Source organism: Leptodactylus fuscus, chromosome 1 (assembly GCF_031893055.1).
Source record: "Leptodactylus fuscus isolate aLepFus1 chromosome 1, aLepFus1.hap2, whole genome shotgun sequence".
In the NCBI taxonomy this organism is placed as follows: Eukaryota; Metazoa; Chordata; class Amphibia; order Anura; family Leptodactylidae; genus Leptodactylus; species Leptodactylus fuscus.
In genome coordinates, this window is record NC_134265.1 from 125,196,389 (window position 1) to 125,213,245 (window position 16,857).

At 44.3% G+C, this 16,857-nt stretch overlaps 1 protein-coding gene across 1 annotated transcript in view; it reads left to right on the forward strand.

Annotated features, from left to right (window-relative positions):
• The first annotated feature begins 6,081 nt into the window (after positions 1 to 6,081).
• RASAL1 (RAS protein activator like 1) overlaps positions 6,082 to 16,857 on the forward strand; it is a 48,241-nt gene continuing 37,465 nt past the window's right edge. The window contains exon 1 of the mRNA XM_075276562.1: positions 6,082 to 6,404. Coding sequence (XP_075132663.1) covers positions 6,340 to 6,404 — 65 coding nt within the window. The 5' untranslated portion in view covers positions 6,082 to 6,339. The remainder of the gene's footprint in view (positions 6,405 to 16,857) is intronic.

A 16,857-nucleotide genomic window follows, 5' to 3' on the forward strand; every position in this document is an offset into this window, starting at 1 on the left:
AACAATGGTTGTGTGAATAGATCTTATATTTACAACGGGGCTGTGTGTTGGCCATTAAAAAAGAAAAGCTAACACACGGCCATGAAACTGTGTCACCTGACTAAGGTTGCATTTTAGTAGTATTTTTCTTTCACTATATTCAGTGCACTTTAACCCCATGGAATGCCTTCACTTGGCACACTATGCCATTTCTGTTCGTCACAGTGATCACAATGGTTCAGAAGCTGGGCGGCTGGTTGTGTTTGATAGCCAGGTTTCTATAATATAGACTGGGATCCTATTTCTCTGCCTTAGGTCAGTGAATTTGCTGGCATCTAACATAAGGCAATTTTATTCAAAGTGATTTGTGCTGTAGGACCTTTGGGTCCCATTACTAGGTTCCCATAATACCATGCATTCTGTTTTAGTATAGTTTTTAGTTTTGAGGTTTTATCTGTGTGCATACATGCTGCTGTGTTGTTTAATGCCAGGGTCCTAGCCTGTCCTGTTTTTATTCTGGTTCTGTTCTGTATGTTTATATATCTCTGCTACCTGTTTGTCCTGTCCTGTTCACTGTCCATCCTGGTTTTAGTCTGATTTTATCTTGTCTCTGTGGTGTTCTGCTACCAAAGCAGGACAACCTCAGGAGGTAGCAGCCTGGCAGATGCCCTGCAGCAAAGAACAGATCTCTGTAATGCTTGGTTCACACATCAGTATGCCATCCGTCCGTTTGAATGCAGTTTGAGACTAAAAATGGACTGATACACATACTGATTGCATACTGACGCTGGGTTCACACCAGCGCCTGAACTCTGCTTTCAGGTTTCCGTCTTCTGCATGCAGAAGACGGAAACCTGTCATGCCGAGTCCGGCCGTGAGCGCCCATGAGCGTTTTATGCGCTCCACGGCGAAACCGTTTTTTTTAAAACCAGACACAGAGTACTGCATGTCTGACTCTATGTCCGGTTTAAAAAAATCGGTTTTGCCACGGAGGACATAAAACGCTCACCGGTGCTCACGGCCGGAGACTTTTCAAGCTCATTCAAATGGGTGGGGCAGTCAGATGCACGGCACATGCCCGATGCAGCCCTCAGTGCTCTCACACAAAACAAGCTCATTCAAATGAATGGACTTGAAACATGCAGGTTTCCGTCTCCTGCCTCTGTTTTGTGCAGGAAACAGAAACCTGCAGAACGGAGTACGGGCGCAGATGTGAACGAGCGCTGACACCTTTTTATGCAGATCGCAAACAATGTCCCTAGAGGACAGATAAGGGGATTAAAAGTTAAAAAAAAATTGTAAACAGAGTGGAGATAAGGACATTTATTATATGTCCTTATCTCTACTCTGTTTACAATTGCTACTTTTAATCCCCTTATCTGTCCTCTAGGGGGCAGAGAACGTTTGCTATCAGCATAAAAAGGTGTCAGTATACAATCAGTATGTTTATCAGTCCGTTTTTAGTCTCAAACTGAATTCAAACGGACGGATGGCATGCTGATGTGTGAACCAAGCATAAGAGAGTTAAAGGGTGAATATTGGGGGTCTGTCAGCGATAACATCCTTAGAGGAGGCCCCAATCAAAACCGATTTGGTAGCACAGCGGGTCCACACTCTCCGGCCCTTGATAGACAACCACAAACACTAAAGTTGACCATACAAATTAGGTGTATATCTTCTGAGCCTGATGAATTTGACAGGATTGATCAATCATCTAATGTGTATGGGATCAAGTAGTGGGATTATAGCAATGATAGTTTTGTTCACTGGAAGATAGGTCTGGATAGCCAGGTGTGGCAGCAGATTTCTCCTATTCACTGCATGTGCACTGCTCAGCGGCAGAGTGCATGTGTATAGGAGAGTTGGGTAAGAGCTATCAGCCAGCAGCCATCTAACTCATATGTATGGCCAGCATACCTCCTGTTGGGGCAAGCTAAGCTCAATAAAGCAATATTTCTTATCCAACCCTATCTTCTCATTAACTAGTGTCAGACTTTGGCCAAGGTAAGTGTGCATGTTAATTACTGCTAATTACCAGGCTGCACCTGGAGTTGTAACTGTAAGCAATGACACATTCGAGTGCAACCCAACAATTAGCGGTAATCAGTATGTGGTATCCATGGCTAGTTGGTACATGTAAGGTCTCATACACACGTATGATGTGTGTGTTATTTACAGACAGCATGCAATCCTTGTTTGTGTGTTATCTGTGGTTGATCTGTTTGTCAATGTCTTTGGGTGCATGAAGAACAGATAACACAGAGATGCCATCCATTTTTTTTTTTTTTTTTTTGATTCATAGGCTGGCTTTGGCATAATTACATCTACAACCAGGACAAAAAATGGACAGTTGCACTTTTTAGGAGAACCTCCTGTAAGAATCGGAAATAATAACCTACCGTTATCCAATGTCCAGGAAAATTAGCTAGATAAATTGTTTCAGGCAGTGGCGGAGCGGAATAGCAGCATCGCTCCTGCCGCTGCTGGCTTCACCTGTGCCGGCGTCTACACTCCCCGGCATCCGCCTCTCTATTACAGCGGATGCCGGGTCTGTATTACATTGTGAAGGCTGTACGTCCGATGCCTAGTGCATCGGCAGCGCACACGCAGGGCCAGCGGCATAGAAGCGACGACTTCTCGCCGCTGGCTTTGCATATGTAACCCCGCCCACCAATGACGCAACAAATCCGGAAGACAGAAGAATTTACTGCAGCGAAGACTAGCGAGTATGCGATGTGGGAATACCCCTTTAAAGGACCTCTGATGATGTCATGATGACGTCATGTCTCAGGTCCTTCAATCTACTAGTACAGATGCCGCTACAGGGCCTGGGGACAGCGGGCAGGAGATAGAAGTTTCTCCTGCCCGCTATCACTATGCAAGTACTGGGAGGCAGCAGGGGCCCGGACAGCAGGCGGCCCCTGCTTGGGTGCAGTAGAAAGGCAGCAATTGCTGACTTTACTACTGTTAAAAGATGGACTGTGGAGGAGGCAGCTCCTCTCCATCCTCAGGCAGCCCCCGATGCTGCATTAAATAGGGCCCGTTACGTGCTGGAGTTATTCCAGCAGGTAACGGCCTATTTAAAAAACAAAATTAAAAAATCTGCAGCAATAGCAGCTGACACCGGTCCCTCTACTGCAGTATCCCGGGCCCTGCGGCAGCTGCCTCCGCTGCTACAACGGTAGTTCCGCGTCAAAATCCTGACCAAAAAACATCTCCCATTGAAATCAATTGGTGTCGGTTTCTTTTTTCTGCGAGCAGTTTGTTCCAGCTCACGGAAAAAAGAAGCAACATGACATTTCTTCAGGTGGATTCCGTGGCCGGTTCAGCCACAGACGTCTGCCTGAAGACACTCCCTCCCAACTAGGCCCATTCATTTGGGCATAATCTGGAGTGGTACCGGTTTTTTGGTCCGGAATCTGAGGCGGCCTTCGCGTCAAATTCCAGACCAAAAAACTCCGTCTGAACTCAGCCTAAAGCTCAAATAAGGAGTCCATACATTAAATCTAATCATCTCCAGAGTCCTGTTCCATTGAACAAGAAAGCTCCCATATGCCATACGCTACACCAACAGGTAGTGGAGTAATGGAATTTTGTGTCATGGTGGATCTTTGAAAACCATGTCAAGGGAAATAAAGAAACATGTTCATTCTTATCATGGTTTCCACACTGAAAAAGAACTGAAACTACGACAGCTGGCTGCACAGAACATAAAAAAACCAGTTACTTACCTCTTCTGGGTCCAGAAGGCTTCGGGCCTACTTGTGTGATGTCCCAGACGTCACGTGGGCTGGACAGGGTCCTGCCATTCCTAGTTACCCCACTGGTATACAATATGCAGAAAACGATACAATGTGTATACAATGTGCAAAAAAACCCCAAACTTTTGAAGTGTTCCCAGTGGGACTCTGCAACTGCACACAATGGGGTACATTTATTACGTTACTTGTGCATTTTTGTGGCCTTTTTAACTAAGTAGCATTTGCACCTTTTTCAAGATGTTATGCTGTCCTCCTCACCACTTTTGCTTTTTGTTAGGACAAGGGACATAGCATAAATGGAAACTCTTTTCACGCTGTATTAGGACTTGCGGCTTTTTAAAAACGGGCAAAAAAAGGCACAAATGCGCTGTAGCTAGAGGCATAGCTAGCGGGTGAAGAGGGGGTGACAGCTTCGGCCCATTGACTCCGTGGGGCACACCCCGGGGCAGTCATTAATACCTGCTGTACTTTTAATTTGACCGAGGATACAGGATACTGATCTAGTTATAAAACATCCTGCTGCTGTGCTGTCTTATAGCAGATGTCTGCTTCTTGGCACAGACAGGCGCAATGATGTCACAGCATCGCGCCTTCTGTGCAGAGACGCAGACATCCCATGTGTGATCACGGCATAGGCATAGACAAGCAGCTCAAGAAGAGGAGGCGGCTGGATCGCAGGAAGACAAATACATTTTGGCGTCCACTTAGGCTCTGTTCTCACGGAGTAACACGCCGCTCATTTAGACACGTATACACGTGTCAGAGTGCGGCGCTTCAAATGATTTCAATGGGTGCCGGCATATGCACGCTACACATTGAAATCAATGGGAGGCTTTGTAACCCATTGATTTCAATGTGCAGCACGTGTACGCCCCCTCCCTCTGCTCACAGCGCTCGTCCATAGACGAGTATTATCAGGAGGGGGAGGGGGGAGTTCCTCCCCGCTCCACAGCACAGCGCGATTGGCGCCGCGAGGCAAAAGGACGTCTCTGGCTAATGGTCAGAAACGCCCTTCTGACCATAGAGCACTACGGTACTGGCACCGTAAGCTCTGTACACCGGGCACAGATCGGGAAAGCCGACAGTGCGCTGAATTCAGCACACTGTCAGCTTTCCAGCAGTATATAACACTGCATGTGCCCAAAAGTGGTGAAAGGTCCTCTTTAAAGAAATGTTGTTGTTTTTTTTTTTTTTCAGTTTTGGATTTTTTTTAAAGGGGTTAAAACAACATACACACACACACACACACACACACACACACTAAATTCCCGGGAATCATACCGACCTACAGAATGCAGGTGACATGTCATTTTGGCAGCACTGTGGATGCCGTAAAAACAAAGGCCATAAGAAATTGATTCCACCCCATGGAATTTTTTTCCAGCTTCCCAGTACATCATCTGGAATATTAAATGATACCATTACGAAGTACAATTTGTCCTCCAAACATTAAGACGTCATAAGACTCTGTGAACAGAAAAATAAAATAAGTTATTGCCTTTGTGAAGCCAAAAAATAAAATTGAAAATTGCCTGTAGCAGGAAGGTTTATCAGTGCTTGTAGGGGAAAGCACGTGTGGTCCCAGAACTCAGTGCAGTGTGTCACCACCCTTAGGCTGTGTTCATACTGTTCTTTTTCACATCAGTAACTGCATGCTTTTCTAACTGTAGCAATAAGTAAGACATTTTACTGTGCCACTAAACCAGAAATCTTCTTTCTGATGTCCATTAGTTTACAGTATGAAACATGCTACTAATCACTTTCATTAGAAAAAAAAAGCATTGTGTGAACAAAGCCCTACAAACCATTTTGGAGTGCACCACAGAGCTGACTGAATGTCACTGTAGTGCTGCAATAGGAATATCTGCACAATATAAGATGACAGTAGTATTATAGATAGCACATGCTATGGGGCCCCCATCACAGACTTTGTAATGGGGCCCAGCAGCTTCAGCTATGATATCCCTTCAGTCATCCTCGGAGACTGCATACACAGCTCTGCTACAAGAATACATGATGCTACAGCTGTACAGTGCTCGGTATTCATGGCAGGCAGGCAGGCAGGCAGCAGGAATCCTCCCATCCGAGCAGCAAGGGGCATGTTCCACGCAGCAGCATCGTGCAGAGCTGTACACAGGTAAACAGAGGCTCCCTCCTATAACACAAGGCTACCTGCAGGGGGGGCTGCGCTGTCTCCTCCTACCTCCTGTAATTCTCATTGCCACAGTGTGGAGGCAGAGACAGGCAGCAGAGCCGGAGCTCAGAGCTTCCAACCTGTGGCTAGTGGTTCGCTCATACACGGCATGGCACGCGTTCTTCTCTAGGACAGCCTTCTAGATCACAGGGCTCTGCTTTTCTTATGTGCCAAGTAGTCTTGTGCTGGGTTATTGCCTATTGAGCTCACCTGGGAGTCAGTCAGGACCGGTGTGGCATGACCTTACTACTATAGAATAGTGGGCGGCTGATCCGCAGGGGCACAGCATGGCTGAGAGTGGAGTGCCAGGGTCCTCTCATGGAGTGCTGCAGCTGCCTACAGGTTCCTTCTGACTTCTCCTCACAATCCTCATTCTGAAGATTTGCAACTCAGTCAGTCCCCATTATGGCAAGGAATACAGCTCTCTATTTCAGACTGGTGGAGGGGAAGAACCTGCCTGCTAAGGATGTGTAAGTCTTCAAGCCTTTCTGTTTCATGTCTCCGCTCATTCCTTAGAGACTTGCTCATGTTCACCCCATTCATGAAGTTAATACAGGTGAGACTCTCCAGCCCCATACTGCCGGCTGCAAGTGATATCTGAGACCAGAGGGATTTTCTCTTCTGGCTGAGAGTATTTGTATAGTGAATGGTAAACTGGCACACTGTGGTATGTGCGCCTGGCACCTGTCCATCTCTTCATGGGCTTTTCATTTCATATGTAGCAAAATGTATAAATGTGTTTACTTAACTCCTAGTCCAGGTCATTGGCACAAGCCTGCATTCCTAAAAAAGCAATATCTAATCCGAGTGCACCTAGCAAAACTAGGTCACAAATGGTATTTTGTGATGACAGAGTGACAAGTATCCATCTATAACCTAAATATAATATAGCGGCCACTAGGAGTATATAGGGTTGCTGCTGCGGTATGTATGTGTATTGGAATAACTGCTTTTTAAGAGGGTATTGTAGAGTACATCATATTATTGTAGTCAGCTCTGTCTGTCAATCCCATAGATGTCAGTGCAACAGTGGTCAAGCATGGGCACTACACTCCATTCACAGAGGACTTGGAAACCCCCCCCCCCCCCTTGTGTTAAAAAGAAAAATGGTTTTGATGTACTGTACATTCAACAGGTTTAAAATACCCATTGGCTTACTTCTAATAGGGCATTTAATATGTTCCCTTTAGATATTTTTCTGATGACTTTTATTTTTAATGGGTTATCCATTTTGGAAAGCTATTTTTACATTACAAGTCCAATTTACGCTAAGTTCACATCTGTGTTGGGGGTTTATGTTCTTCGGTTCTGCATAGGGACCCGAAAAATGGAAACCCGATCTGCTTAAAAGATGGTTACATGGGAAACCTGAAGACTCCTTAGACTTTTGGACTTTTCTCTCCGTGTTTTTCAAGTGGAATGGGGGACGGAATCCCCAGTCATTGAATGCAGGAGTGACCGTAGCTTTAGTCAAGCTGATTGTGGAGGACATGTCACCGAGACATGCCATTATCAGTTACTATTGCATGCGTCACTGTAGATGCCTATGTTTCTGCAGAAAGCATTATCTGGAAAGTGGGGAGTTGTAGACTTTTTTTTTTTTTAAATGTAGATTGTGAGTCACATATAGGGATCACAATGTATTTGTTTTTTTGTTTTTTTTTCCTATCAGTATGTCTTTTGTGGAAAGGGAGGAAATCCACGCAAACACTGGGAGAACATATAAACTCCTTGCAGATGTTGTTCCTGGTGGGATTTGAAGCCAGGACCCCAGTGCCGCAAGGCTTCAGTGATAACCACTGAGCCACCATGTTGCCCCCTGGGAGTTGCACACTTGTCATGCTGAATATGGAGTTTGATTTGTGGGCAGTATATTATGGGGGGGAGGGGAGGAATGAGTGGAAAAGATTGATACATAGCTTCGTGGGGAAAAACTCTGTATAAATTGTAACTTTTTTTTTTTATTGTGCCTAGAAGTCCAATGGGTCTTTAGACTGGGTTCTCAAGGTGCATTTTTGCACCATGTGAATGCAGCCTAACTGAACAACTGCATGCAGTTTTTAATTGCAGTAATGAGTAGCACATGTTACTGTGAGCTAAGGGCAGTGTGTGGATGAGGTTAACTCTTAAAATAGGGTGCATTCACACGGAGGAAAATGGTGAGGAATTTGGTGTGGAATTTTAAACACTTAAAAAAAAAAGCCTCCCAATGATTTCAATGGGTTCTGCTAGCTTTTTTTCCGCGGGGAAAAAAAAAAGTTAGCAGAACCCATTGAAATCAATGGGAGGCTTTTTTTTCAGCGTGGAAAAGTCCACACCATTTTCCTCCGTGTGAATGGACCCTTATTCCTATCAGGGTGTCTATCATACACACATCCTTATTATAGCCACCATGATGGTACTTAAAGAGGACCTTTCATGGGTTTGAGCACATGCGGTGTTATATACCGCTGGAAAGACGACAGTGCGCTGAATTCAGCGCACTGTCGGCTTTCCCAATCTGTGCCCCGGTTCAAGAGCTATCGGTACCGTAGCTCTTCACAGTCAGAAGGACGTTCCTGACAGTCTGTCAGGAATGTCCTTCTGCACAGCAGAGCCTATAGCACTGTACAGTGTGAGCGGGGAGGAACGCCCCCTCCCTTACTGATAATACTCGTCTATGGACGAGCACTGTGAGTAGAGGGAGGGGAGGGGGCTTTCCTCCCCACTCACACTGTACAGCGCTATAGGCGCTGCTGTGCAGAAGGACATTCCTGACTGACTGTCAGGAACGTCCTTCTGACTGTGAAGAGCTACGGTACCGATAGCTCTTGAACCGGGGCACAGATCAGGAAAGCCGGCTTTCCAGCGGTATATAACAACACGTGCTCAAACCCATGAAAGGTCCTCTTTAAAGGTTAAACAAAACTTCATTCACTTTAACTGGTACTATCAAATGTAGCATTTACGCAATGTTGAACCGTGACCTAAGGCTTTTTCATGAACACACATACAGTTCACTTGTATGCTAATGGACACTAAAGTGAAAACCTCTGCTGACCGTTGTCATACAGGTGGGATACAGAGAAACATATTAAACAATTAAAAACTGCACGCAGCCCTTTCCTTTACATAGGGGAAGACTTCTAATCATGGAATGAGACCGGCCACTTAAAGGGGTTGTTCAGTTTCAGCAAATAAATGTTATTGTTTCTATAATGGAAAGATATACAATTATCCAATATACTTCATGTATAACATTTCATTATACTAACGATGACGTTTAGTTACTGAAGCTGAACAACCCCTTTAATTCCTAAACACGGAGTATGGATTTTAATCAGGAAGATAGCTATTATATGGACTGTATTCCCACTAAACCTTATATGAATTTAGCCCATCCTCCTCGATAACATGCTGTCTGCAAATTGACCTGCATTTTAATGGATTTAAGTTCTCTTAAAGAGGTTGCACCATTAGAAAAACATTTGTACTCTCTTCTAAAAACAGCGCCACAGATGCCCATGGGTTGTGTTTTGTATTGCAGCTTTAATACCCATTGGCATATCTCTCAACCACCCCAGTGCTCTCCCAGTTGCCAGAGGACACAGTTGAGGTGAATACACTGGTGAAGCAGGGAGCCATCCATTTCATGCTTCACCATTCTGCCCCTGACTCTTGCTCCTGGTTTCTTGGGAGCAGTAGGCACAATGTAGTGACATCACTTATATCACGCAATCTGCTTCTTGAAGATGAAATGGGGAAAGGTGAGTATTTTTCTATGTTTGATACATTATAATGTCAGGACATACAGTTTCAGGGCCATTATAAGGGTGTTATACTGTATGGAGGAGATATTGATGGGAAAGGGTAAACCAAAGTGGAAGTGGATGGAGCTTGGGGCGAGTCTTACTATATGTAAATTTGACAGTGCGCATAGCAAACCGCACATCCCATCCCTCTTTCAGCCCAGACATGTTTTCTTATCCTGCATGAGGCTATGATTAAGGATGTATTCCGAAACACGTCAGCTGGGCTGTGTTGGAACTTTTATCATGATATAGAAGAATAAAAGTTACGTTTTATTTATTGAAATGCTGGCTGGATCTATTCACTTTTTCAAGCTACTCCCGTCACACAGCCAAAGATTGGCGTGTTGCCCTGCGGCTCCTTCACTTTTTCAATTAGAAGTCACAAACATGGCAGTATGGCAAAATGGCAGTCTTTGGTTGTGCAATGTTGTCGTGTAGCTCTAGCGTTAAAGATAACGCTGTAGATTTCCCTGCAGCCCTATGTAACGCCATACATGACACATTCATATGATTTATATTCTAAGCCCACATCTAGGAGAAGTATTAGGTTAGATGCACTATAATGCTAGGTTCACAGATGCATTCAGTTTTCCGAGTCCATTTGGGGTCCACATTCACTGACTTGTCTGACATGAGCTGACAGAAGCATAGGGATTTCTGATGTTGTGAGTTCCAGAACTACCATAGCTTTGTCCTGTGCTCATAACCTCATGTGAGGACAGGACAGTTGTACCACAGTAGTCCCATTCACAGCAGCATAAATTCCTATGACACTGTCAATTGAGTTCAGATGAGCCAGGAATGGGCCAAAAAATACGTCCAACACATAGACTATTTTTTTTTTTGGTCCTAAACTGTCATCTGCATACCCTAAATCTAAGACCACAGGCAAAACACAGCTAAAAAACTTTGTGGGTAAAAATTTAAAAAGAGCTTGTGCTGCATGTTTCATGTTTACCATCCACCCCACCCTAAATCTAAATCACTCCTTTCCCTAGGATACATACAAAAGTAGAAAATTACTGCGAAACAAATGCACATTAGGTATCCCTGTGTCTGAAAGTGCCCAGTCTACTGAATATAGGGGATCTGCAGTGCTCCTGTTCCGTCGGGAAGGGGTTAATAGGAGCACTGCAGATACCCTATATTCAGCCAGACTGAATTCCAAGTGGGGGAAGAAAAAACAGTCCTCAAGCTCAGGGAAGGGACAGACAGACAACCAAAACACCCCCTCCCCTTTCCCAGCACCCAGCATCCACTGCACCCAAAAACTCCGACCATTTTAATTTTTGAAATTTTCCAGTAGCTGCTGCATTTCCCCCACCTCGGCTTATAATCGAGTCAATAAGTTTTCCCAGTTTTTGTGTGGTAAAATTAGGGGCCTCGGCTTATATTCGGGTCGGCTTATACTCTAGTATATACGGTAGTTTGTGTATTAATGCTCAGTGACTTTTTTTCATAGTTCCATCTCTGCCTTCCCAAATTCATAACTTCTCCGCTCGAAATAGCCATGTAAAGGCTTATTTTTTTTGCACTATATGAGGTCTCTTTTTATTTTGTGGGGCAAAATTTTATTAGTACCATTTTTTGGCATGTACAACATTTTGATCACTTTTTATTGCTGTTTTTTTGGACATTGTGGTGTGTGTATATCTCTTTTCCATGGCGGGATAAATAACCCTGTTTTTTGGATAGTGTGGACTTATAAAAAACATAAAAACATAGGGATACTTTAGTATGTTTATTTACTTTAATTCTTTATATTATAATTTTATAACCCCCTTAGGATCCATTCACACGGAGTAAACGTGCACTCATTTAGGCAAAATACACGTGTAAATGATTGACATTGACTTCAATGACATTTTTTACACGTGTATTCTTTACACTTGTATTTTGCCAAAATGAGTGCGTTTACTCTGTGTAAATGGACCCTCAATGACATAGCCTAGCATCCAGTGCGAAGCATACTTTTTATTATCCCCCCCCCCGCCCCTCCATTTACCTACCCACGATTTTAAATGGACGTGCTTTAAAGTTCATATAATGCATTAAAAAGTGTTTGTTTGTTTTTTGAGACACAGGGGATAACATTAAAAACTAAACCATTGTTCAATTTTTTTAAATTCTTACCTTGTGAAAAATGACGTACTGGGTGCATTCAACTTTTTGATTGCCTTTAATTCATTTAGTCATCATATAGCACCAAGGGGTTTTTACCGTATTTTTCGGACTATAAGACGCACCTAGGTTTTAGAGGAGGAAAATAGGGAAAAAAAATTTTGAAGCAAAAACTGGTAAAATATTTAATATATGGGAGTTGTAGTTTTGCAACAGCTGCAAGGCCACATTGACAGGTGACCCTGCAGCTGTACGGGGATGCATAGAATGTTTTTTTTTTGCGGGGCCAGGAGTACTTTTTAGTTTACCATTTTGGGGAATATCTATTGCTTAGATCACCTTTTATTGAAAAAAAAAAACAAAAACGGTGGTTTATGACATATGATTTTCTACTTTTATATATATACTAGGGACAGGAGGTGATTTAGAACTTTTATTTATTTCATATTTTTATTATATATTTTTAAAGCTTTTTTTTTTTTTTTTTTTTTTTTTTTTTTTTTTTTTTTTACTAATTTATTCCCCCCCTGGGGCTTGAACCTGCGGTCACTTGATTGCAAGTCCCATAGACGGCAATACAACTGTATTGCCGTCTATGGGACATTCTGTCTATTCGTATTACGGCTGGTCATAGAGACCAGCCGCAATACTAATATAGCAGTGACAGGCCTGGGAGCCTCATTAGGCTCCCGGCTGTCACCCGAATAGGTCGGCTCCTGCGATATCGCCGCGCAGGAGCCGGCCTGCATCTTTACAGGTACGGGGGAGGCACAGGTTCGGGGGAGAAGGGGCCGCTGATACTGACCCGGCATCCGCTGTACTAGAGAGGCGGATGCCGGTGAGGGATAGACGCCGGGGCCTGAGACATCGCTGCCCTGCCCTGCATGAAGCCAGCGGCGGGGGGACGGAGGAGCGGAATAGCATCACTCCTCCCGCTGCTGGCTTCATTCAGGGCAGAGGAGCGCAGCGATGTCGCAGGCCCCGGCACCTGTAATGGCGTCTATCACTTGCCGGCTTCCGCCTCTCTATTACAGCGGATGCCAGGCGCCACATTCGGCCTATAAGACGCACCCTTCTTTTCCCCCCAAATTTTGGGGAAAAAAAGTGCGTCTTATAGTCCGAAAAATACGGTAATTCATAAGGGGTTTTTGTACTTTTTGTTTTTTTTTCCCATTCATTAACAATTTTTAGCTTTTTTTTTTTTTTTTTTTTTTTTTTTTTTTTTTTTTTTTTTTTTAAATATATTTTACTGTACCATAACAGGATCTGATCCTGGGATCTCTCGATCCCCAGTGCAATGTACTGCAATACTTATGTATTGCATTACATTGAGCATAAAATCTCCCGTGGATCCCATGCTCTCATCTGAGACCCAGAAGTTATGCTGCAGGTAAAATACGTTGTTGAGCGATAATTGATTGATGTGCATATGGTTTCCTTACTCTCTCCCAACAAAAGATGTTAGGGAAAAAGGATAGGACTTGCTGAATTTTAACATGCCCAATCCTTAGTACTTACAAGAGCTAAGCTGCTAAAGTGCAGTGAGTCTGTACAAGATGTCTGATTATTGGCTGATCGTGCTAAATATTGGTATTTTTAGCCACCTCTGGGACTCGCATCCATTAGTCATTTACGGCATCTCTTATGGCTATGCCATAAATGTCTTCTGTGGGGAAACCCCTTTAACTGCACCCTGCTGTGTTGTATAAGTGCATCCTCAAGCTTATCCATAGGACAGTTTTGTAGATTGCAAAGGGCTAGCTGCCAGTGATTTTGTGGCAGCTCACCCGCTGTGTTCCTTTATTTCAGCATGCCTGGATCTTGCCCTTATTTATTCCTATAATGTATCACAGTTGTGAATATCTATAAATAGTCGCTATTGCCATAGAGAACATAAAATAGAACTGCCACCTCTCACACATGAGAAATCCAAAGGATTGCTGCTGAGCTTTAATCTCAGACTGCAACACAACATTATTTGTGCTTTTCTTTTGCTTGTTATCAATTTCTGGTAGACTTGCCTTAAAATCCCAATTAATTTGCATAATCCTCTGCCACCTCGCCCTGGTTTTTTTTTGTTTTTAAATATGTCTCATTAAAAATGAACCACTGCAGGCCATGTCACTATTGCCACCCACGTACGTCTTGCCTCAGTTCATGTAAGCAGTCTAATATTCACTCCAAGGTAGCCTACGTGGAAGAATTTCCATAATCCAGTTCCTTTCCTTCAATGCATCTCCTTACTTACTAAGGGTAAGTTTAGTCGCGGTTAGCCATGACTGAATGCCGGTGCATTGCACTGGCATCCAGTTGCGCACTCCGCTCTGGATTAGGCCCAATGAATGGGCCTAGTCGGGAGTGTTTTCAGGCCGATTCGCGAGGCGAATCGCCTGAACAATGAGCATTTCCATTCTTTTTTCTGGGAGCTGGAACAAACGGCTCCTGGAAAAAAGACCTGACCGGCTCCCATTTCAATGAGAGCCATCTATTTGGTCAAGATTTTGAGGCGAATACGGCATCAAAATCCTGACCAAAAAAGCCCCGTGTGAACTTATCCTTGCAGTCTCTCTTTAGCTAGCAAGGAGAGATTGTGCTCATCTGGATCTGTCTGCCACATCATTTTAGAAAATCAGTCGAGGACTCAGTAGCCAAACCTCCATGGATCAAAACTGACACCTCTATATGACCTGTCAAACGCTTTGTGAAAATGCCGTTACACTACTTTTTGTGGATGCTGGTATTGGTATGGAGCATACCATCTTCTGACAAGGGCAATCCTCTTATAATTCTGCATGGGAGATTTGAGGACTGGCGTTTTTAACATCAATCTTCATTTCTCCAGTGCCAGCGGAGGTTGTGCCTCATTTATGATTAGGTGCACACCTTATAGCTGGCATTGAATTCCTTCAGCATCATTTGGAGTCACCGTATCCACGTATGGATCATCTTAGCACATGATGTTGGTGCCACGGTCAGGGGTTAATTCACTCCACTCACTCAATTTTCACCCTTAAGATGATCTGGGGTCAAAATGTTTCTTCTTTACCAGGGAAACCAGACCTCTTCCCGTACACCCTGCTGCCCCACTTTTTTCATGTCCAGGAAGAAATTCCTGTGCCTGTCAGTCTAAAACCTCTCATCTGAATTGTGCTACCTCAAAGGGAATTCTGTGCACAGACTGAGTGTCAAAACCGAAGGAGATTCTGTGACCACAGAAAGAGAATCCCCAAATCTTGGAAACTACATACATGCACACATAAATAATATATTTCATTGAAGGGATCCTATCATTAGAATCCCTTTTTTTCTAACTAACATGTAGGAATAGCCATAAGAAAGGCTATTCTTCTTCTACCTTTAGAAGTCTTCTCCATGCCGCCGTTTGGTAGATATTCTGTGTTTATGCAAATGAGTTCTCTCGCAGCACTGGGGGCGGGCCCCAGAGCTCAAACAGCACTGGGGGCGTTCCCAGTGCTGCGAAAGAACTCTCCAGCACTGCCTCCGTCTTCATCTGGAACTGGCCTCTACGTTTCGTCTTCCGGCCTGGCTTTGAATCTTCTATGCATGCGCAATCGTCTCTGTCAGTGGGCAGAGCCGACTGCACCTGCATACGGCCATTTTTTGTGGCCACTTACGCGAGCTCTTGTAGTAAAAAAAAAACACAAAAAAATGGCCGCACGCAGGTGCAGTCGGCTCTGCCCGAGGCCCACTGGCAGAGTCGATTGCGCATGCGTAGAACATTGAAAGCCAGGCCAGAAGACAATGCGTAGAGGCCGGTTCCTGAAGAAGATGGCGCTGGAGAGTTCTCTCACAGCACTGGCACAACCAGGGGAGAAAGCTCACCTTACACATTTCAAGATATGACACTGGCCAAGAACACCTACCATGGCAACTGACTGGGTCCTTTCACAAGCTGGAAGCATTGCGGGCTGTTTACATGCTGTTTAAATGCTGCTTACACAGTGAAAAGCGTATTATTAAAGGCCCCACATATGCATGAATAGCCTTTAAGGCTATTCAGGCACCGCTAAATTTATATTAAACTAACCCCCCCCCCTTTTTAAAATGAAAAGCCCTAAAAAATATGTTAATCTTATCTATCGGGTACGGTGGGCGGGCATTCGGGGTCCTACGTCATCTTCAGCCACGCCTCCTCTTCCAGCAATGTCCCCGGGTCCTGTCTTCCTGTGGTGCTCGCGAACTGCCATTGATAAAAAATGACGCAGGTGCATGCACAGTAGCATACTACTACTGCGCATGCACCCGTGCAGTGGCTGAAGATGACATCGGACCCTGAATGCCCGCCCACCCTGCACTATAGATAAGATTAACATATTCTTTTTTAGGGTCTTATTTTAAAACGGGTGTGGGGGGGGGTAGTTTAATATAACTTTAGCGGTGCCTGAATAGCCTTTTTAAAGGCTATTCACGCATATGTGGGGCTCTATCAGCATGACTTTGCTGATAGAGCCCCTTTAAAAGAGGGATGAGTACTGGATGGCAACCCTCGCTATAAAGCCAAAATTTGGAAATTCTTCCCTGCCTCCCAAAGGGAAGGAAAAATAGCAATATTAGCAGGGTAGTCTGTATTATCCAGCTTACCTCAGCATTTAGGGAGATCACTGCAACTGCCAGTCACACCTGTACCCAGTTATCCTCTGCCTTCTCCCTGTCCACCTCATTCAGCCAGCACTCCCCTTCCTTTGTCAGTGCCACAGCTATAAGCATCAGGAGTAAAAGTGGCCTGAGCAGCCAGTACAGTATCTGGAATATGATGAACCAAAATGTATCAGTGCCAAGTGTGCCTAAGCAGGCTGCACCAGCAGATAGTCATGCCTAGAGTGGACCTATACTTAAGCAGATAACTGTGACCCAATAGAATTCTGGGCCAATAGGTTAGAGCAGTGGGAAGAGCTGGCCCAATTTGCCATGAGAGTTTTATCTCCTATGGCCTCAAGTGTAATTGCTGAGAGGGTGTTCAGTGCTCCTGGTGGCATTGCAATACCTAAAA